Raw genomic sequence first — 23,029 nt, forward strand, 5'->3', positions numbered from 1 at the left:
ACAACACTAGGTGCTAGAGAAACCAGCTGGAATTTCAGGAATGAGCTTGAAACCAGGACAGGAGTAAGGTAACAGCCCTTCCTCGGGTAGAAGTTTGAATCAAACACTTAACAGGATCTTAGACTCTGGACCACTGAATCCCTTGAGGAGCAGGGAGTCCGTGAAGACAGCTGTGTGTTTTTGGCAAGTTATACTTCAGATTCCTGTTAGGCAAATGAGATTCATAAAACTTGCTTTAAAACCATACTGGGACTATTCAGTGATAAATATAGAAAAGCTTTGACAGAAAGTACCCTCATTTATTATAGCCAGAACTCACTCTTCCTGTCCCATCTAAATCATTGGTATCTATCTCCCATCTAATCTTTGGTATTCCAGGTTGGCTGTGGAGGATTTACTTCCTAATGTCCATGACTGGAGCTCAAGAGGTGTGGGCCTAGGACCTTTGAGCTTTGCCTGAAAGTGACAGCAGTTCTCTCGGCGGGGCCAGCATCTAACCGGCCCTCTGGTGGATTTACCATGAAGGTAATGAAGTTTAAGCACCAGGACCCCTCACTTGTTCTGGTCCTAGGAGCAGCCCCAGAAATTCTGCATTTCTGTTTTTGTATTCTTAAGGCAGCCAAATCTTGTAAACCTCAGACCCCAAAAAACATCTGCTCCTACACTGTCCGGACCTGGGCTTCCCAGCCAGATGGTCACAACTTCACCTAGTTGGCATTTGGACCATTTATTTACCCTCACCACCACAAAACTCTTCTCTGGCTCCTAGGAATTCCTACTTACTCTCCTTGCAGTTAGGCTTGGGGAAATGAGAATCTCCTTTCTCAGGGCCTTGTTTGGGTCTGAAGCCACACAGCATCGTTGAGACAGTTGCACTAACACTACAACTCTTGTTCCCTGCAGTTTTCCCTGTGCGCGGTGCCTAGTGAAAGCTTTGTGTCTTGTACATCCTCCCAAAAGACACATCCCATTTGATTTGGTTTTCTTCTGCTTTAGCCACTGTGGCACCACTAGACAAAGCCACAGCCCAGAGAACCCACTTTTGATACATACATGGATGCAAATCTTTGTACTTGGAGCCCTGCACCCCTACCTGTGTTGGTGTGGTACTCCAGCCCTTTTAGGACTGTGGTGGCACTACAAATGATCCAGATTTGACAAGTGTATGGCACCTCTGAATCTCTGGCAGCACTAACCTGGCACCTTCCGGCTGTGTAACTCACTCAAAGCCACTCCAGCTGGATGGACTCCCAGAAAGCCTAGTGCTCCTACTACTGTTCTCCAGGACTATTATACCCTGGCCATTGCCAGTTACATCTCCTTATTTCTCTCCGTAAGTCCTGGGGAAGTGGCTTAAGGCTATGACCAGTGTGGGCCACTTGAGCAGACCATCCCGGAACCTCTCTGCCTGATAACAGAGCCCAGGGAACAGCTCAGAATTCTCACAGCATTGGAAGCCCCCTTCTTGAGCTCTGCAAGGCCAGTGAATTTAGCAGCTCACATCTGGTTTCCTTTGGTGTGGGGTGTAAAGTAGATCACTCTTCCTGCTCTCAGCTGATGTTGTCTCATTGTAGCATGTGTTTTCACTCTACACTCGGTGTTGATGAATGAATAGCCTGAGCTATGCCACTATATCTGTTGAGATGGAAATGAGAATTTGTAAATGGGCCTCTGGCACCGCAACCATTGTCATAAGTGTTACAGCTTTTTGTTCATTGCTGCTTCTCAGCTAGCACTGGCTTCATCTTGGAAATATGGAAGATGGTTCTATCCCCCAAATACAGAGTAAGTCTCTTGGTAGATTGCCCTTAAGTCATCAGCTCAATCCTTCCTCAACAGGCTCCATGAGGTAAGAAGTGGGAATCCAGCTTGTGTGAGGGCCCTGAGGCTTTGAGGGGTGAAATGATGCCCAAAGTCACAGTGGGAAGCGGCAGAGCCAGGACTGGAACCCAGGCCGGACTCCAAACCACAGGCTCCTTCCATGCTTGAAAGGGCCAGACTCATGATAGTTAATAAAATCAATACAAATCGTTTATTAGAGATCTGCTCATACCATGGCTGAAATCATCTATTATTGTTGCTAGTTAGCCTCTCTTCTATAGCTGGGTAATGTTGTCTTGCCACTGTGTTTGCCATCTCCCCCAAGTGAAAAGAACACTTTTTTCTTTTTAAAAATTAATCGCTCCAAGTTTTCAGGCCCAGGGGAGGCTCTCACATTCTCCTCCTTCAGTAGTCCCGTCCAGGAAGGGTGATCTTGTGGATAAATTCATCATACTTCACTTTGCCATTGGGTTCGATATCTGCTTCTCTGAAAAGATCATCCACTGCAATAAATGGCATTAATTTTTCAGTTTGGCTTTAGTGTTCCATTATAAAACAGTGAGTTCTTTGGGGACTGGAGCTCCCCTAAGGTCTTCCCTGAGCGTGCAGTTGACTATTCCTATAGACCAAGAAGTAAACCAGTGAACAGAAAGGGACAACCCACCCCTGCACTCCTGAGACCACTGATTCCATTTTGAGCTAATCGGACTTTCTGCAGGGGCAGGGAGTAGGGAGGTGTACTGGTAAGGATTCGGTCACTGATGCCACCGTGTGTTTTTTTTTTTTGAAAGAGTTTCGCTCTTGTTGCCCAAGCTGGAGTGCAATGGCACAATCTCAGCTCACTGCAACCTCCACCTCCCAGGTTCAAGCGATTCTCCTGCCTCAGGCTCCCGAGTAGCTGGGATTACAGGCATGTGCCACCATACCTGGCTAATTTTTGTATTTTTAGTAGAGACAGGGTTTCACCATGTTGGCCAGGCTGGTCTTGAACTCCTGACCTCAGGTAATCCACCCGCCTCAGCCTCCCAGAGTGCTGGGATTACAGGCATGAGCCACTGTGCCCGGCCCACCCTGTGCTTTTATTTTTATTTTTTCATGAAAATATGACCCCTGGGCTGGGCGCGGTGGCTCACGCTTGTAATCCCAGCACTTTGGGAGGCTGAGGCAGGCGGATCACGAGGTCAGGAGATCGAGACCACGGTGAAACCCCGTCTCTACTAAAAATACAAAAAATTAGCTGGGCATGGTGGCGGGCGCCTGTAGTCCCAGCTACTCGGAGAGGCTGAGGCAGGAGAATGGCGTGAACCCGGGAGGCGGAGCTTGCAGTGAGCCGAGATCATGCCACTGCACTCCAGCCTGGGTGACAGAGCAAGACTCCGTCTCAAAAAAAAAAAAAAAAAAAAAAAAAAGACCCCTGTGCCTGTATTTCTAGAATCCTTTGGCCTGGAGTTTTTACCTTCCACAGCTCAGCCTGCAGACAGAGCGAACATCCTCCACAGCCCCAGGCTTCAGCCTGCTCCTCACTTGCCTGCCTTCTCCCCTAGCCCGGTGTTCCTCACCACCTCTGCCCCCACCCCAAGAGAGGACTTAGTGATAAGCACTGTCTGCTACCATCACCTCTTAAAAAAAGTATGTTTGGGGGATGGGTTTTTATGAGAGAAAAATAAATCCAACTGTGTTGAGAGCTCACAGCATACAAAACTGCCATTGTTCTCCATCGCTCCAAAAAAAAAAAAAAAAAATCACTTCATTTGCTTGTTTCTTCTGGTTCTGGATTCCTGGGATAAAATAATAGCTTGTCCCAGGTGCTGGCAAGAGCCGTTTCAGCTTGTATTCTCCACAATGGCCTCTTGGGGCCAACCTACCATGGCTCTTTAGCCCGTCCTCATCTCACTGCCCTGTGTTAACTTCCCAGGCCTGGACACCTTCCACACACACACCTCTGGTCAGTTAGAAAATATCCTGTGATTGATGGCTGAATAGGAACAGCTCTGGTCTACAGCTCCCAGCCTGAGCGACACAGAAGACGGGTGATTTCTGCATTTCTGTTTGAGGTACCAGGTTCATCTCACTAGGGAGTGCCAAACAGTGGGTGCAGGACAGTTGGTGCAGTGCACTGTGCGCGAGCCAAAGCAGGGCAAGGCATTGCCTCACTCGGGAAGCGCAAGGGGTCAGGGAGTTCCCTTTCCTGGTCAAAGAAAGGGGTAACAGATGGCACCTGGAAAATCGGGTCAGTCCCACCCTAATACTGTGCTTTTCCAACGGGCCTGGAAAACGGCACACCAGGAGATTGTGTCCCGCACCTGGCTCGGAGGGTCCTATGCCTACGGAGTCTCGCTGATTGCTAGCACAGCAGTCTGAGATCAAACTGCAAGGCGGCAGCGAGGCTGGGGGAGGGGCGCCCGCCATTGCCCAGGCTTGCTTAGGTAAACAAAGCAGCCAGGAAGCTCGAACTGGGTGGAGCCCACCACAGCTCAAGGGGGCCTGCCTGCCTCTGTAGGCTCCACCTCTGGGGGCAGGGCACAGACAAACAAAAATTCAGCAGGAACCTCTGCAGACTTAAATGTCCCTGTCTGACTGACAACTTTGAAGAGAGTAGTGGTTCTCCCAGCACGCAGCTGGAGATCTGAGAACAGACAGACTGCCTCCTAAAGTGGGTCCCTGACCCCTGAGCAGCCTAACCGGGAGGCACCCCCCAGTAGGGACAGACTGACACCTCACTCAGCCGGGTACTCCTCTGAGACAAAACTTCCAGAGGAACTATCAGACAGCGGAATTTGTGGTCTCACGAAAATCCGCTGTTCTGCAGCCACCGCTGCTGACACCCAGCCAAACAGGGTCTGGAGTGGACCTCTAGCAAACTCCAACAGACCTGCAGCTGAGGATCCTGTCTGATAGAAGGAAAACTAACAAACAGAAAGGACATCCACACCAAAAACCCATCTGTACATCACCATCATCAAAAACCAAAAGTAGATAAAACCACAAAGATGGGGAAAAAACAGAGCAGAAAAACTGGAAACTCTAAAAAGCAGAGGACCTCTCCTCCTCCAAAGGAACGCAGTTCCTCACCAGCAATGGAACAAAGCTGGACAGAGAATGACTTTGACAAGTTGAGAGAAGAAGGCTTCAGACGATCAAACTACTCTGAGCTACGGGAGGAAATTCAAAACAATAGCAAAGAAGTTAAAAACTTTGAAAAAAAATTAGACAAATGGATAACTAGAATAACCAATGGAGAGAAGGGCTTAAAGGAGCTGATGGAGCTGAAAGCCAAGTATCAAGAACTACGCGAAGATTGCAGAAGCCTTGGTAGCCGATGCGATCAACTGGAAGAAAGGGTACCAGTGATGGAAGATGAAATGAATGAAATGAAGAGAGAAGGGAAGTTTAGAGAAAAAAGAATAAAAAGAAACAAAGCCTCCAAGAAATTTGGGACTATGTGAAAAGACCAAATCTACGTCTGACTGGTGTACCTGAAAATGACGGGGAGAATGGAACCAAGTTGGAAAACACTCTGCAAGATATTATCCAAGAGAACTTCCCCAATCTAGCAAGGCAGGCCAACATTCAAATTCAGGAAATACAGAGAATGCCACAAAGATACTCCTTGAGAAGAGCAACTCCAAGACACATAATTGTCAGATTCACCAAAGTTGAAATGAAGGAAAAAATGTTAAGGGCAGCCAGAGAGAAAGGTTGGGTTACCCACAAAGGGAAGCCCATCAGACTAACAGCTGATCTCTCGGCAGAAACTCTACAAGCCAGAAGAGAGTGGGGGCCGATATTCAACATTCTTAAACAAAAGAATTTGCAACCCAGAATTTCATATCCAGCCAAACTAAGCTTCATAAGTGAAGGAGAAATAAAATACTTTACAGACAAGCAAATGCTGAGTGATTTTGTCACCACCAGGCCTGCCCTAAAAGAGCTCCTGAAGGAAGCACTAAACATGGAAAGGAACAACCGGCACCAGCCACTGCAAAAACATGCCAAATTGTAAAGACCATCGAGGCTAGGAAGAAACTGCATCAACTAACGAGCAAAATAACCAGCTAACATCATAATGACAGGATCAAATTCACACATAACAATATTAACCTTAAATGTAAAGGGGCTAAATACTCCAATTAAAAGACACAGACTGGCAAACTGGATAAGGAGTCAGGACCCATCAGTGTGCTGTATTCAGGAAACCCATCTCATGTGCAGAGACACACATAGACTCAAAATAAAGGGATGGAGGAAGATCTATCAAGCAAATGGAAAACAAAAAAAGGCAGGGGTTGCAATCCTAGTCTCTGATAAAATAGACTTTAAATCAACAAAGATCAAAAGAGACAAAGAAGGCCACTTACATAATGGTAAAGGGATCAATTCAACAAGAAGAGCTAACTATCCTAAATATATATGCACCCAACACAGGAGCACCCAGATTCATAAAGCAAGTCCTGAGTGACCTACAAAGGGACTTAAACTCCCACACAATAATAATGGGAGATTTTAACATCCCACTGTCAACATTAGACAGATCAACGAGACAAAGTTAACAAGGATATCCAGGAATTGAACTCAGCTCTGCACAAAGTGGACCTAATAGATATCTACAGAACTCCACCCTAAATCAACAGAATATACATTTTTTTCAGCACCACACCACACCTATTCCAAAATTGACCACATAGTTGGAAGTAAAGCTCTCCTCAGCAAACGTAAAAGAACAGAAATTATAACAAACTGTCTCTCAGACCACAGTGCAATCAAACTAGAACTCAGGATTAAGAAACTCACTCAAAACTGCTCAGCTACATGGAAACTGAACAACCTGCTCCTGAATGACTATTGGGTACATAATGAAATGAAGGCAGAAATAAAGATGTTCTTTGAAACCAACGAGAACAAAGACACAACATACCAGCATCTCTGGGACACATTCAAAGCAGTGTGTAGAGGGAAATTTATAGCACTAAATGCCCACAAGAGAAAGCAGGAAAGATCCAAAATTGACACCCTAACATCACAATTAAAAGAACTAGAAAAGCAAGAGCAAACACATTCAAAAGCTAGCAGAAGGCTAGAAATAACTAAAATCAGAGCAGAACTGAAGGAAATAGAGATACAAAAAACCCTTCAAAAAATTAATGAATCCAGGAGCTGGTTTTTTGAAAAGATCAACAAAATTGATAGACCTCTAGCAAGACTAATAAAGAAGAAAAGAGAGAAGAATCAAATAGATGCAATAAAAAATGAAAAAGGGGATCTCACCACTGATCCCACAGAAATGCAATCTACCATCAGAGAATACTACAAACACCTCTATGCAAATAAACTAGAAAATCTAGAAGAAATGGATAAATTCCTCGACAAATACACCCTCCCAAGACTAAATCAGGAAGAAGTTGAATCTCTGAATAGACCAATGACAGGCTCTGAAATTGTGGCAATAATCAATAGCTTACCAACCAAAAAGAGTCCAGGACCTGATGGATTCACAGCCGAATTTTACCAGAGGTACAAAGAGGAACTGGTACCATTCCTTCTGAAACTATTCCAATCGATAGAAAAAGAGGGAATCCTCCCTAACACATTTTATGAGGCCAGCATCATCCTGATACCAAAGCCTGGCAGAGACATAACCAAAAAAGAGAATTTCAGACCAATATCCTTGATGAACATTGATGCAAAAATTCTCAATAAAATACTGGCAAACCGAATCCAGCAGCACATCAAAAAGCTTATCCACCATGATCAAGTGATCTTCATCCCTGGGATGCAAGGCTGGTTCAACATATGCAAATCAATAAATGTAATCCAGCATATAAACAGAACCAAAGACAAAAACCACATGATTATCTCAATAGATGCAGAAAAGGCCTTTGACAAAATTCAACAACCCTTCATGCTAAAAACTCTCAATAAATTAGGTATTGATGGGACGTATCTCAAAATAATAAGAGCTATCTATGACAAACCCACAGCCAATATCATACTGAATGGGCAAAAACTGGAAGCATTCCCTTTGAAAACTGGCACAAGACAGGGATGCCCTCTCTCACCACTCCTATTCAACATAGTGCTGGAAGTTCTGGCCAGGGCAATCAGGCAGGAGAAGGAAATAAAGGGTATTCAATTAGGAAAAGAGGAAGTCAAATTGTCCCTGTTTGCAGATTACATGATTGTATATCTAGAAAACCCCATTGTCTCAGCCCAAAATCTCCTTAAGCTGATTAGCAACTTCAGCAAAGTCTCAGGATACAAAATCAATGTACAAAAATCACAAGCATTGTTGTACGCCAATCACAGACAAACAGCCAAATCATGAGTGAACTCCCATTCACAATTGCTTCAAAGAGAATAAAATACCTAGGAATCCAACTTACAAGGGATGTGAAGGACCTCTTCAAGGAGAACTACAAACCACTGCTCAATGAAATAAAAGAAGATACAAACAAATGGAAGAACATTCCATGCTCATGGGTTGGAAGAAGCAATATTGTGAAAATGGCCATACTGCCCAAGGTAATTTATAGATTCAGTGCCATCCCCATCAAGCTACCAATGACTTTCTTCACAGAATTGGAAAAAACTAAAGTTCATATGGAACCAAAAAAGAGCCCGCATTGCCAAGTCAATCCTAAGCCAAAAGAACAAAGCTGGAGGCATCACGCTACCTGACTTCAAACTATACTACAAGGCTACAGTAACCAAAACAGCATGGTACTGGTACCACAACAGACATAGATCAATGGAACAGAACAGAGCCCTCAGAAATAATGCCACGTATCTACAACTATCTGATCTTTGACAAACCTGACAAAAACAAGAAATGGGGAAAGGATTCCCTATTTAATAAATGGTGCTGGGAAAACTGGCTAGCCATATGTAGAAAGCTGAAACTGGATCCCTTCCTTACACCTTATACAAAAATTAATTCAAGATGGGTTAAAGACTTACATGTTAGACCTAAAACCATAAAAACCCTAGAAGAAAACCTAGGCAATACCATTCAGGACATAGGCATGGGCAAGGACTTCATGTCTAAAACACCAAAAGCAATGGCAACAAAAGCCAAAATTGACAAATGGGATCTAATTAAACTAAAGAGCTTCTGCACAGCAAAAGCAACTACCATCAGAGTGAACAGGCAACCTACAGAATGGGAGAAAATTTTTGCAACCTACTCATCTGACAAAGGGCTAATATCCAGAATCTACAATGAACTCAAACAAATTTACAAGAAAAAAACAACCCCATCAAAAAGTGGGCAAAGGACATGAACAGACACTTCTCAAAAGAAGACATTTATGCAGCCAAAAAACACATGAAAAAATGCTCATCATCACTGGCCAGAGAAATGCAAATCAAAACCACAGTGAGATACCATCTCACACCAGTTAGAATGGCCATTATTAAAAAGTCAGGAAACAACAGGTGCTGGAGAGGATGTGGAGAAATAGGAACACTTTTACACTGTTGGTGGGACTGTAAACTAGTTCAACCATTGTGGAAGTCAGTGTGGCGATTCCTCAGGGATCTCGAACTAGAAATACCATTTGACCCAGCCATCCCATTACTGGGTATATATCCAAAGGGCTATAAATCATGCTGCTATAAAGACACATGCACACGTATGTTTATTGCGGCACTATTCACAATAGCAAAGACTTGGAACCAACCCAAATGTTCAACAACCATAGACTGGATTAAGAAAATGTGGCACATATACACCATGGAATACTATGCAGCCATAAAAAATGATGAGTTCATGTCCTTTGTAGGGACATGGATGAAACTGGAAAACATCATTCTCAGTAAACTATCGCAAGGACAAAAAACCAAACACTGCATGTTCTCACTCATAGGTGGGAATTGAACAATGAGAACTCATGGACACAGGAAGGGGAACATCACATTCCGGGGACTGTTGTGGGGTGGGGGGAGGGGGGAGGGACAGCATTAGGAGATATACCTAATGGTAAATGACGAGTTAATGGGTGCAGGAAATCAACATGGCACATGGATACATATGTAACAAACCTGCACATTGTGCACATGTACTCTAAAACCTAAAGTGTAATAAAACAAAAAATTTAAAAAAAAAGAAAATATCCTGTGATTCTCTGCTTAACTATCCTTCTCGAAAGTATAATCACCGTGCCTTGGACTAAGCTGATAGCAGTTCTGAGTATTGGGACAATGTTGAGGACACTAATTCAATCTCATTTTGTGGAGAAGCTTCCACAATCAGCCAGCTGGCTAAAACGATCCTGGGGGACAGGCCAACATCAGCTCCAGGGCAGTCACTGCAGCCTCTTCCCATCTGGGCGAGGGACAGCACTTAGCCAGTTGCCAAGTCTGAGGACACCTGAGTAGAATAGCCTTTCACTCCATCTCACTTCAAAAACCCATAAAAAGCCAAAGTCCTAAAGTCAGCCTGTCCCAGGCCTCAGGAGAAGGCTTCACCTGCAGCCGTTCCAAGGATGCTTTTTAATCAAACTGAAAATTGTCTTTCAATCACCCAGAGAAAGGATTCCTGCTGCTGGTATCATTCTTTCCGTCTCCCGTGGCAAGTGGGAGGGAAATCCGTGTCCCTGCTTGTCTGGAACACACCAGTTTCTGTGAAACAGTCCTCTGCTGGTTATGAGAGATGTATGTGAGTCTGGGGCCATGGCATTGCTTAGGACACAGATCATTAACCACAAAAAGAAGGGCCTGCTCCCTCTGCTGAGTCCACCTGCTGCCTAGAGGGCCGGGCAGTGTCCTGGGGGGAGTCTGGGAGGGAAGGATGACCCATGTCTTCCCTATCCATGTGAAAACAGCCACGAGAGGTGAGCCTGGAAAAGCTGGGTATGGAGACCCAGCATGCTGTTGGGCGATTATTTATTTATGGAGATAAAGTCTCATTCTGTCACCCAGGCTGGAGTGTAGTGGCGCAAGCTCGGCTCACTGCAACCTCTGCCTCCCGGATTCAAGTGATTCTCCTGCCTCAGCCTCCCGAGTAGCTGGGGCTACAGGCGCCCGCCACCACACCCAGCTAATTTTTGCATGTCAGGCAATTTTTAAACTCTCTGCACTGTGCCTTAATGGCAGCAGCTAAAATCTGAGCAGAGTGATTTGTAGAGTGGTAGCTCAGAGGGACCTGAGGGGTCACCTACTGTACCCTCATTTCCAGCAAGGAAAGTGAGGTGGGAGAAATGAGACTCGCCTGAGATCTCCCAACACCCAGGATTCAAACCACAACCTCAACCCTCCTCCAGTGGTTTATTGTGATTTAACCAGAGATGGAAAGTCTGTCGTTTTGAAGCCTCTTTCCAGCACCCACTTGTGACCAAGCCCAGATCTCCTGTCCCAACCACAGGCAAACAGGGCAGCCTAACTAGAAACCCCAGGCTCTGAGGTCGAGGTCCCTGGCCTCGGGCAGAGGCAGAACTGGCTGGCTGCTGTGGACGTGGCAGGGCTAGGCAGGAGGGTCCGCAGGCTGGAAGAACAAAGGCTGCAAATGGCCCGGCGTGGGGATCTCCTTGAAAGTGTACAAAGGGCTTTCCTAGAAGACCCCAGGCCTCGTCCTGCTCTGAGGCAGGAAGGCCTGCTAGGCTGCAGGAAGGTGCAAGGCAAAGACCCCTTCTCATGGGGCTCTGGAACCAGGAACCCTGCCTGTCTCTGCAGTTCTCCAACTGTCCTGGCAAAGTTCCCTGTGGAACCTCCTTCTGGAAGAGCTTAGAGCAGCCTAAGTTGGAAAGGGAGCAAAGCAGCACCTCAATTTGGGAACTCGACCTCAGCAGCAACTGCAGAGACTGCTGTGATGGGAGGAGGGGCAGGGGTGTCTAGACCTGCCTTCACTCCTGCACCGCTGCCTGGGAGCCGCTCACTCCCCCTGCTTCTTTATCAGTAGAAGCAAGCGCTTGTGCTCCCAGGGGTGTCATATGCACTAGATGAAGCCCCACAGTGAGAGCTTAAACACAGGGGGAGACTAGACTGCAAGCTCCAGCTGCCCTGCCCTGTGGGGTCTAAGCTGGGTTTCCCCTAGGCTGTCCCTTCACCCTGGCAGACTTCTCCCTGCACCCCTCCAGGCCCTCTGGTTCTTCCCCAGGCTCCAGTCTAGCACCCACCTAGTGTGGCATCTGCTCACAGTCTCCTGCGCATGCATCAACAGAGGTGGTCTGTACCACCCTGGTGGCATCACCCAGGCTTTGGTGCCCTCCTCCCAACTCCATAACCCCCTCCGACTGTTGGGAGACAGGCCCCAGGCTGTTACCTTCCTTGTGGGTGAGCTTCTCCCCCAGACTCATGAGTTTTGACCGCAGGTCGGATGCCATGATGTAACCTTTCTTCTCCTTGTCCGCCATCAACATGGCTAGAAGAATTTCTTTCTTTGGGTCTTCTTGTTTTATTTGCATGTGCATAATGGTCAGAAAAGTGGAGAAATCCAGCTCTCCATTTCCATCTAGGAAACCCACAAACACAGCAGAGTGAGCAGAGGGAAAAAGACTCTCGGGAAGCCAGCTGGCTTCCTGCTGGACCTGCACAGCCGGTTCAAGGGCCACTGACCAGGGAACGCCAGGATGGGGCAGTGGTCACAGTGAAGAGGATGCATCCCCTCCCACCGAGTTCCCACGACGGGCCCCTCACTGGACTGGACATTCTTCATTTCAGCAACGTCCTCAGTGACGACGCTTATCATCACCCCAAAGCTCAAGAAAGTGAGGTCCCATTCACAGATGGAGGACCGGGCTCCTCTGCTCCCTTCTAGCGCTTCCCTCCTGCCCTGAACTGGAGGGAAACAGGTCCATGTGTCCATTCCACCTTTGACAACCACCACAGCACATCTACCAGGATGGATCAGCGCCCCCACCTGGGGCCTCAAGCCTCAGTCCCAGGCTGGGCTGCTCACCTGCCTTCCCCTCACTGCAGTCTCCATCCCAGCCCCTCCTCCACGGGCCCTGGCCAGGATGTAACTGCAGGAAATCAAAACTTCCCCTGACTACAACTTCCTGCTTGGAGGGGACAGAAATAAAGGAAACCATTACCCCTTTGGAGCTGGATATGGGGGATCTCAGGTATCAGACCACTGAGCAACCCACCGCCAGGCTGCAGGCCTTCAGAGGCCCACCTGGGCCCAGCGTGGCCTGCCCCAGGGCGGGCTCCCAGCGCAAGTGCAGGCATCCTCTAGTGGGGCCTCCGGTAACCCTAGCAGATGGTGGTGAATCCCCTTGAGATGAGGAAGCTGGGGGCCTGAGACTGAGCAGCAGCCTGTGGGCTCCAGGTCAAGTGCTGTTCCCAGGGGACCCCCTTCCCCTGGGCCAGCCCCTCCTTCCTGAGTGTCCAGCCCCCAGTGCAAACAGCAACCCCAGCCTCTGCTGAAACTACTCCTTTTTTTCTTAGAAAAAACACAACAAAACATAAAACTTGTTTCTGATTATGAAAAGCTGTATATGTTCTCATTGTTGAAAGTACAGGAAACAACAATAAAAGGAATAAAAATCACCCATAATTCCATCACCAGAGAGAACCACTTGGTAACATCTTGGATGGGTTTTCTTTCAGCATTTTTTTTCTAGCAATAGTTTTTAGGTCAGTCTTTGATATCAGAAGAATTGGGTTCTAATCCTGATGCCATCACTGGCTCAAGAACTTAATAGCTGTAAACCTTGATCTTTGCTTGTAAAATGGAGTTAGGAGAAAGCCAGGCGCAGTGGCTCATGCCTGTAACCCCAGCACTTTGGGAGGCTGAGGCAGGCGGATCACCTGAGGTCAGGAGTTCCAGACCAGCCTGGCCAACATGGCAAAACCCCATCTCTACTAAAAATACAAAAATTAGCCAGGCGTCGGGGCAGGCACCTGTAATCCCAGCTACTTGGGAGGCTGAGGCAGGAGAATCACTTGAACCTGGGAGGCAGAGGTTGCAGTGAGCCGAGATCTCACCACTGCACTTCAGCCTGGGCAACAGAGCGAGACTGTCTCAAAAAAATAAATAAATAAATTGAGGTTAGGAAAATGCCTACTTCATAGGGTTTTTGGAGCTAAGCACATGACAAATACCCAACAAAGGGAAATGTTTCTATCAAACAACATGGGATCGCTGTCAGTGCGGTTTTTCCCTGGGTTTGTTGTAAGTCTGCTGGAATGCCTAGATCCCGAGGTCTGTGAGATGGGGTATCACTGGTTGCTATGAGGATTCCAGGAAGCCCAGGTGAGGCACGGCACTCCTGGTCTGGGGCTGCCACAGCTGGGTCCCCAGGAGGCCTCCCTGCCACATGCCCCTCAAACTGCTGAGCTTTTCACACCTCTACTGTCTGCACCCACCTGCCGGGCCCCTCCCCACTCCCCGTTGTTCCCACCACCACTCACCTATCCCGTGGGTCTGCAGGTGCCGCTGCACCTCCCCTGGCGTCGGGCTGGCCCCCAGGCACCTCATGGCCACCATGAGGTCAGTGGCTTTTATCTTCCCCCTCTGCTGCTTGTCATACAGGGAGAAGCATTCCTTGTACTCTGTGCACAGCCCAGAGGGAGGGTCAGCAGCGTCTAGTCACTCTCCGCCCATGCTGCCCTCCCCGTCCTCAGTCTCTTCTCCCTCTTTTCTCTTCCCCTTCCTTTTGCCTACTCCCTCCATCCCTCTCCCCCCTCCCAAGGGTGCTAGATATAGCAAATGAAAATATAGGACTGCCAAGTTAAACTGAATTCAGATAAACACTGAATATACTTTTATTGTACGCCCCAAATTTTGCATAGGACGTATACTTCTATTGGAAAAGTATTTGTTGTTTGTCTGAAATTCTAATTTAACTGGCTGTTAATTTCTCTGGCTCCTGTATTTTCTCTGGCTCCCCTTCCCTTTCTCCCTACTCCCTCCCCTTCCTTCTCCCTCCACCTCTCCCCCAACCCACAGGACTAGAACTCCCAGGACAGTGCCCCTCCAGGTCCCACAGGGGAGAGGCAGGAACCCACAGCAAGGCATCCAGACCCCCAGGGCACCTCTGCAAATACAACTTTTCTGGACAATGGGAATAGTAAGGCCTCAGGATTACTGTGAGAGCCAGAAATCCCAGGAGGCCTGGCAGAGTGGCCCTCATATGGTGATATTATTATCATCATCAGAGCTGGGGCATTTCTGAGCCTATTGCCCCTGCCCTGGCCTCCAGGCTGCTGAACCCTCAAGCTGTCCTTGGACTTGGGCCCTGGTCCTGTTCTTAGAGACTTCAAAGGGTCCTGTTGGGAAATTCTCCCAGGGTCTGAAGCCCTTTCTCCTTCGGCACTTGGTGGAGGTGGAAGGCAGCCGGAGCTAAGGCTCCCTTAAACCCACAGTCTCTGGGCCTGACACAGCTGTCACACAGACTCCCGGCCTTACACAGCCATCCCACGGGCTCCCAGCCCTGGGAGGCCCAGGAAGGCCAGCTGGGAGTTCGAGAAAAGTCCCTGGACCGCACTCACTGAGCATCTGATTTAGGGGTAGGTGGGGCTGCCACCAGGACAGGAGATTCTCGTCCAGCCCAGACGAGGCACCCGGGCCTGTGGGTAGAGCCGTGGAAACCCAGTGGCCTGGCGCTGGCCCTCCCAGGCTGGGGCTGAGGGCTCTGTTCTCTCTCCTGCTTCTCATACCACCCAGGTAGGTCCTTAGACGCCTGGACAATAGCCCCTTGGCTGATGACAGCAACAATGACAGTTCAGGTTGCTGAGCACTCCACCCCCAGGCCCTCGCTTCATCCCCACAACCCTGTGATGCGCTCCCTCATATTCCCATGTGCGGACAGGACATTGAGAGCCTGGCTGTGGGTAGCTCTACCCACCAGGCCACACTGCCTTCAGTTCCAAGGCAGACACCACTGAGTACAGCAGGGTGAGGGAGAGGATGCAGAAGGAGTCCCCAAATCCCCAGCCCAGACCAGGGGTCCCTTCATATTCCCTAATGAATGCACTCAGGCCCCCCAGTAGGATTTCAGGGGGGTCACTAAAGACAGGCAGATCTCCATGTACCCTTTAGAGACAAATTCGCAGCCTTTGTGGAGAGACTGAGAGGAAACCCCCAGCCCCGCACACCTGCCCTTTCAGAACATTCCAGAGCATGAGCTTCCGAAGGGGCAAACCAAAGACAGGACCAGGTGGCAGGGGCTGAAGAGGCCCAGGGGAAGCAGGGCCAGAGCCTGGCCTAAGACCCCAGCTTTAGTTCCCATAAAACCCAATTGCCTGCAAGAGAGCCCAGCGCCAGAGGGGACAATGCCATCACCTCACGTCAGGGGGACAGAGAGAGGGCTGCCCCAATCACAGAGCTTAACCTTAGCACTACAGGGGGTGCCCCTGGGGACCTCTCATAGCCACCTCACCTTGTCTTTCTGTCTGGGTTTGCCCTTGGGTGAGGGTGGGCCCAAGGCCCACTGCTGTCCCTGCCTGACCTGTGCTGGAAGGTGCTCATCGCACCCATGGGGTCCAGAATCAGCCTGGATCTGCAGATGGGGGCACTTCACCACTCCCTGATAAGCCCTGTCACTCACTGGGGGCCCGTGGTCCTTGCCAGCAGCAGGGCCAGGACTCAAATAGAGGCCCACCTCCTAACAAACCTTCACATCAGATACGTGCTGTATCCCTGCCTCAGACGCCTTTAAAGACCTGGAAGGCCAGATCTGAACTTGGAATTCCTGCGCTGGAACAAGACGACAGGGTGCTGGAGACCCAGCTGGGCTTCCCGCTGGCCCCTTCCTCCACCCTCTCTCCACTCTCCCTCCTCACCTCCCGGCTCTCCTTCCTGCTTTTTCTCCTGCCAGGTCAGCCCTCTAACATACTAGCACATATATTTCACCACATTCCCCTCCCTCGATGGTGACCCCCCGTGAGGAAGGGATTTTCGTCTTTGTGTTCACTGTTGTATGTAGCTCTAGTGCCTGGAACGGGGCTGGCACAAAGAAGGGACACAAACATTTGTTGAATGAAAGGATTAATTGGGTTAAATGAATTGGATTAGAAATCCCCTTTAAGTCCTCTCTTTGAAAATGCAAATCCCCTGGGACAAGAAAGAGACCTGTGCAAGGCCTAGGATAACACCAGCTGTGCTGGATGTTTAACTACCAGCTCTGATCATATATGTACTTGTGTCCTCTGCACTGTACAAACATAAAAGATGTGTAGCACACAATTGATAAATAATACGGTAATGTACACTATTCTTCTATCTAGGGCTGGGCGCAGTGGCTCACGCCTGTAATCCCAGCACTTTGGGAGGGCGAGACAGGAGTATCGCTTGGGCCCAGGAGTTCGAGACCAGCCCGGACAATACAGTAAGACCTCATGTCTACAAAATATTTACAAATATTTTGTGTGTGGTGGTGCATGCCTGTAGTCCCAGCTACTCAGGAGACAGAGGTGGGAGAATCCTTTGAGTCTGGGTGGTGAAGGTTGAAATGAGCGGAGATCATGCCATTGCACAGAGCAATACAAGACTCTGTCTCAAATAAATAAATAAATTCCATCTAGCCACTTGATTACCACAAATGAATTTTGCCAACTTTTTTTTTTTTTTTTTTGAGGCAGAGTTTTGCTCTTGTTGCCCAGGCTACAGTGCAATGGCACAATTACGGCTCACTGCAGCCTCTACCTCCCAGGTTCAAGTGATTCTCCTGCCTCAGCCTTCCAAGGAGCTGGGATTACAGGCATGTGCCACCATGACCGGCTTTTTTTTTTTTTTTTTTTGAGACAGAGTCTCGCTCTTGTCGCCCGGGCTGGAGTGTAGTGGCTCGATCTCGGCTCACTGCAACCTCTGCCTCCTGGGTTCAAGTGATTCTCCTGCCTCAGCCTCCTGAGTAGCTGGGATTACAGGTGCCTGCCACCATGCCAGGCTAATTTTTGTACTTTTAGTGGAGATAGGGTTTCACCATGTTGGCCAGGCTGGTCTCGAACTCCTGACCTCAGGTATCTGCCTCCCTCGGTCTCTCAAAGTGCTGGGATTACAGGCATGAGCTACTGCACCTGGCCAGTTTTGTATTTTTAGTAGAGATGGGGTTTCACCATGTTGGCCAGGCTGGTTTCAAACCCCTGACATCAGGTGATCCACCCACCTCGGCCTCCCAAAGTGCTGGGATTACAGACGTGAGCCACCGCACTTGGCCCAAGTTTTGCCAAGTCTTATATCCATTGCCAACCTATAGTTTTTGTTTTTTTTTTTTTCCAGACGGAGTCTCACTCTGTGCCCAGGCTGGAGTGCAGTGGCGCAATCTCGGCTCACTGCAAGCTCCGCCTCCCGGGTTCACGCCATTCTCCTGCCTCAGCCTCTCCGAGTAGCTGGGACTACAGGCGCCCGCCACCACGCCCGGCTAATTTTTTTTGTATTTTTAGTAGAGACGGGGTTTCACCGTGGTCTCAATCTCCTGACCTCGTGATCCGCCCGCCTCGGCCTCCCAAAGTGCTGGGATTACAAGCGTGAGCCACCGCGCCCGGCCACGCCAACCTGTAGTTTCGATTCAACCATGATTGGACAAATGAAGCTGCGCGCCAATGAGTGCGATTCTTTTTCCAATGAATGTATGGTCATTAAACCTGACGTGATCTACTGTTAAACTATTTCTCACCCTTGTACCAAATACATTCATTAAATTGAAACTTCTTTCAAATCTCCATCTCCACTGATCACAATAGGGTTGTCTTTTTAACTTTTTGTATAGATAGATGTAGGGATTGAAACACTGTTTGATCCTACATTATTTAATAATGGCTGGCTTTAACATCCTGCTTGCAAAATTCCTAAAACTATGGCTCTTGCTAGCTGTAGTGAGCCAGCCCCAGCCCACATGTGGATGACACCTGGCTGTGCCTGGGCCAGCGTCCAGCATGTAACTGACATTATTCCCCTCTGTCCGTAGCTCGCAGCAGCCTGGTAAGGTGGCATATCCCTACTTCACAGGTGAGAAAACCGAGGCTCAAGGGTGATTAGGCTTCAGGTCTGCTGCCTCCAAAGCCCCTGTCCTTCCCACTTCGCTAGGCCACCCCGTCCAGTCTTTCACACACTCATTAAACACTGGTGGCCACTTTCTTGGTGTCAGATACTGGGATACAAAGAGAATTTACCTTCTTCCCTTCTGGGAGCTTTGGCTATCCCAGGAGAGAGAGTCAGTGAGCCTCAAAACCAGGAATGGGTGGGAGGATGCTGAGGCTGAAGGCTGGACTCCAGCCCTCAGTCCACCATTCAGTATCACCTTTAGACCTGGACAAGAGGGCGCTGCCCCGGGCCCTGTGTTTTAAAAGTCTCTGCTCCTGCCCTGACCCTCCTCTTGGGATAAAGAGTTCCAGGGGTCTACGTGGAGGTGCTCACTTGGAGCTCCCAATTCTTGCCCCTCTAGACCAAGCTCGGAATACCTAGAACTCTGGAACTCCTGCCCGGGTAACCCTAACCCCACTTGGCTGGGCTCTCAGGACCCTACCCTGGATCACAAGGGCCCAAGGTGCCTGTAATTTTATCTCCAGTGGTCAGCGAAGGACTCACTGAGAAGGCGATGTTTCAGCAGAGACCTGGAGAAATGGGATGCCTCGGGGGACTCTCAGGCCCATTGACATCCACTGTTGGGACAGGTTCAGGGTCACAACCTCAAGGAGCAGCTGGCTGTGCCTCCTGGGCCTCTCCTGCCAGGTGCAGGAGGGCTGCAGCCATGAGGCTCCCCTGGCTCAGGTCTGGGCCCCCGAGTTCTTTGTAACCCAACTCTTTGCTCTTGGCCTTCTGGAAATAGAACCCTGCACGGTGTGAAACTGAAGCCTGGTTGAGGGCTGGCAGAGTAGGCGACCCAGGGAATAAAGTGCTCACGCCCAAATCAGGCTTGATGCCAGGGCAAAGGGGGCTCAGTGGACCCTCCATTTTACAGATAGGGAGACTGAGGCCCAGAGAGTAGACGCATCCTGCCCGAGAGTGCAGACCTGGCCTCTGTTCTGTCTCAATTACAAAGCCCCTCCTCTTTCCCTGCTGTCAGCCACACCTTTAATGGTCTCTCTCTCCATCCCCAGTCCCGTCAGTCCCCAAATCCAACTGGGCAGGTTCTGGAGGGAAACCTAGTGAGCTCTGTCTTAGCGCCCTAGCTTGTAAGTCACACTGAGAAGTATAAAGCCACATGTCTATTTTGGAGGCTTACCCCCAACCCCCACCCCACCAACGGCAGCCTCCCTGCAGCTCTTGGCCCTGGGTGGGCTCAGCTCTCCCCCAGCCACCTTCCTTCCCACCAAGAACACATGAGCAGAGCAAATTGCCTAATGAGACCCATATTTTGCTGAGTTGCTAATTAAAGAACAAACCCAACCTACCATTAATTTGGTCTTGGGAAAGAAACTTGGCCTGCAGCAGAGAAAGGAAAACAGTCAGGGGAAGGCTCCACCTGAGGCTCACACCCCCAGCCCTGGCCAGACCGACACAGACCCTCACTCACCATCCTGGGGCCTTGGCTGCTACCCGTGGGCTTGCTGCTCCCAGAACTGCGTTCAGTTCCCTTTTCTCCAGCCTCAAGTCTAAAGTCTGCCAAGCTGGGTGGAGGCCCGGGTAATAAATGCTCGGCTGCCATGGAGACCGGGCCCGACGCCACCAGGGTCAGATTCCAGCTTCCTGAGCACAGCTCATGACCTGCCACCTGGGCAGGTTGGATTTTTGAGGAAACGGGGCTGCAGAAGGCTCTCCCTGGGCTCGGAGTCTCTGCCTCCAGAAGCCGAAGCAAAGGGACAAATGCCAGTGTTTCTTCCTGGGAGCCCTGGACTCCAGGAAGGGGTCTTCTCTCTCTCTCCTGGGACTCGGCGGGGACGCCATCAAGCCCCAACTAGAGTTGGGCACTTTACACCCTGTGTCGTATTGAAGGCTCCTCACACACCATCTTGTAGGAGGAAGGGAACCCTTCCAAGACGGCCCAACTCAGAGATGGGCACTGGGGCCCACAGGCTTGGGGCTCGGTACTGCAGGGACACAAGCTTCGGTGCTCTCAGGCTGGGATTCAGTCCTCCCCGTCTGCTGACTTGCTGAGTGACTGGCGAGTCATTCTACCTCAGTCTGCGCCTCAGTTTCCTCACCAGCTGAATTACAGGGCAGCTGGCAAAACCAAGTGGCCAGGGCACAGCCGGTTCCCAGCCTGTGCCAGTTCAGTTCCCACCTTCTGAGGACTTTAAGGGTGGTGGAGGGGCCTGGGCCGGGTTTCCAGCCCCACTGCAGGCTCCTCGGGGGCTTGGAGTGAGGCCTCTTAGTGCCGGTTACCCTGGCCAGGAAGGCTCCCCTTTTCTTCCTTCCCTTCCTCTCTCCACCCTCAGCCCCACCCCTTCCGCAGAAGCTGCTGACGCTCCCAAGTCTTCAGGAGTTCGTGCTGCTCCCCTCTCCCACATAGGAGGAAATGGGGGCAGGGTGCGAGGCTTCCCCGGCTTCTTCCCCTTGAGATCCCATTTCCCTGTTTGGGGCATGAGGCTTTTGTCCACAGCTGAGTCTATGAGGCTCTACAAGTAGGCGTGGCTGCACAGGTGTGCCCTACACAAGGGCCCCCAGCCCAGGTGCGAGTGGTTGCTGGCCAGGGGCTGCACTGCCCATAGGAAGGGGAGCATCGTGCCACTTTGCACACAGGCACATGGACAGGAGGGGCTGCCTGTGCCCCACTCTCCCCTCCCCGCTCCTTTCCTGACCGCCTCTGTGTGGAAAGTGTGCTTTTCCCCCAAATCACATCCCCAGAGTCACCTCTTTACACCTGTTTCTAGACCCAGAGAATTTTAGCTGGGGACTCTGACTCCTCCTTGTCAGAGTTTGAGGCTCCCCCTCCCGATCCCCAGGGCAAGAAGAGGGAAGGCTGCCTCTGCAGAGGATGGAGAGAAGGACGTCAAGGAAAGTCACTTGGGACTCTGGAAGCCTGAAGGTGGCCAGGCCAGCACGCTCCCTCTGAATACCCCTGCCTGTGGGAAGGGGCTCCAGGAGAGATGAGGTGCCTCCTTGGAGTTAGGCCAGTGTGTGCTGGGGTGCCCCGGCCAACTCCCTCCTTATGCATGTAGGTGTCTCCAGGCGGTGACCCACAGATGGAAAACACCAGCATGGGGCAATGGCTGCGTGAGAGTTCATGATACAGCAACTCACCATGCTGCAGGACACACCGTGTGTGCTACACCTCGGCACGAAAGGGAGAAAAGACAAAACACACCTCCAACACCACTTGGGGCTGTGACTGTGTTTACTTCATTCTTGAATCCCAGGTCCCCGTAGCTGGGGGCTGACACATCCCTGGGCACCACCGTGACTTCCTGTGGGTCCCTTCCCTTCTGTCCCCGACTCTGTAGACCCTCCATGGGAAGGGTCCTAGGTAGGGGGAGGTTCCTCCTCCCTCGAAACCCTGGGCCACTCTGTCAAGGCAAAGCCTCTGGGCCCAGCACCTTGTACAGGCTTTGATGAGGGAGCTCCAGCTGTTGCTCAGGGCCTTTGGCACCCCACCCCCCAGCCCCCAGGAATGCAGGCACTCAAAGCCTGTGGCTAGGCTGCCCGAAGCGCGAAGCGCGTGCCACAGTTCTTCTGGAGTGGAAGCAGGGGGACAGAGCTTTGGGTAGAGGAGGGTCGCCTGGAGAGCTGGAATGCCAGGGGAGTGGGCGGTGCCTCCGGCTCCTGGGGGCCAGGCTGGCTCCACACCTCATGGGCCTGAGTCTGGGTGGAGTCTGGAGTGCACATAGCCCCCAGGCAGGGAGAGGGCAGTGACAGGACAGAGCCACTCGTCTGTCCCAAAGCTGCCCCCAAGGGGTGTCAGCAACCCCAACCTACTGACCTACTTTGGGACCACAGGCCCATCTAGTGCAAATGAGGCCCCAAAAGGAGAAGTGCTTTGCTCAGCAGCCACAGGAGGCTGATGTAACCTATGTAATGTAGGGTCAGGGTGGGCCTGAGGGATGAGCCAGGTGGTAGGTGGGCGACACACCAGATCCCCTCCTGGCCTCTGCCCCACCCAGCCCTCTCCTGCACAGCTACCAGAAGATGTCCAGGAAGAACAGACCAGCCCTGAGTAGGGAGAGAGTAGTCAGGTGCAGAGGAGGGCAGGGGCCCGGATCCTGGCCCAGAAACACTCTCTAAAACAGAATCCGATCCTGAGATGATCCAAATCAAACAGAAACTTGACGGAAATAGTAGAGTCTGAAAATGATGCACTCTGCACACACATATACAAGACACACACACACAAGACACACACACAAATCTACGCGCACACACACGCATGTATCCAGACACACACACACGAATCTC

The 23,029-nt window shown here is 50.2% G+C and overlaps 1 protein-coding gene across 5 annotated transcripts; it reads right to left on the reverse strand.

Annotated features, from left to right (window-relative positions):
- Positions 1-278: 278 nt before the first annotated feature.
- On the reverse strand, positions 279-23,015 carry CALML4 (calmodulin like 4). Of its 5 annotated transcripts, none has more exons than XM_003267143.4 (5): positions 20,214-23,015; positions 20,092-20,122; positions 14,170-14,310; positions 12,077-12,265; positions 279-2,324 (listed from the first exon to the last, which is right to left on the reverse strand). In XM_003267143.4, the coding sequence occupies exons 1-5, from the start codon at positions 20,343-20,345 to the stop codon at positions 2,227-2,229; spliced, it is 591 nt and encodes a 196-aa protein (XP_003267191.1). In that variant the 5' UTR covers positions 20,346-23,015; the 3' UTR covers positions 279-2,226. The 5 variants fall into 5 exon arrangements, with proteins under 5 accessions (XP_003267191.1, XP_003267192.1, XP_012362862.1 ...); XM_030814649.1 differs by having other exon boundaries at positions 2,193-2,308; XM_003267144.4 differs by lacking the exon at positions 14,170-14,310 and having other exon boundaries at positions 2,007-2,324; positions 20,214-20,385.
- Positions 23,016-23,029: the final 14 nt, after the last annotated feature.

Source organism: Nomascus leucogenys, chromosome 6 (genome assembly GCF_006542625.1).
Source record: "Nomascus leucogenys isolate Asia chromosome 6, Asia_NLE_v1, whole genome shotgun sequence".
In the NCBI taxonomy this organism is placed as follows: Eukaryota; Metazoa; Chordata; class Mammalia; order Primates; family Hylobatidae; genus Nomascus; species Nomascus leucogenys.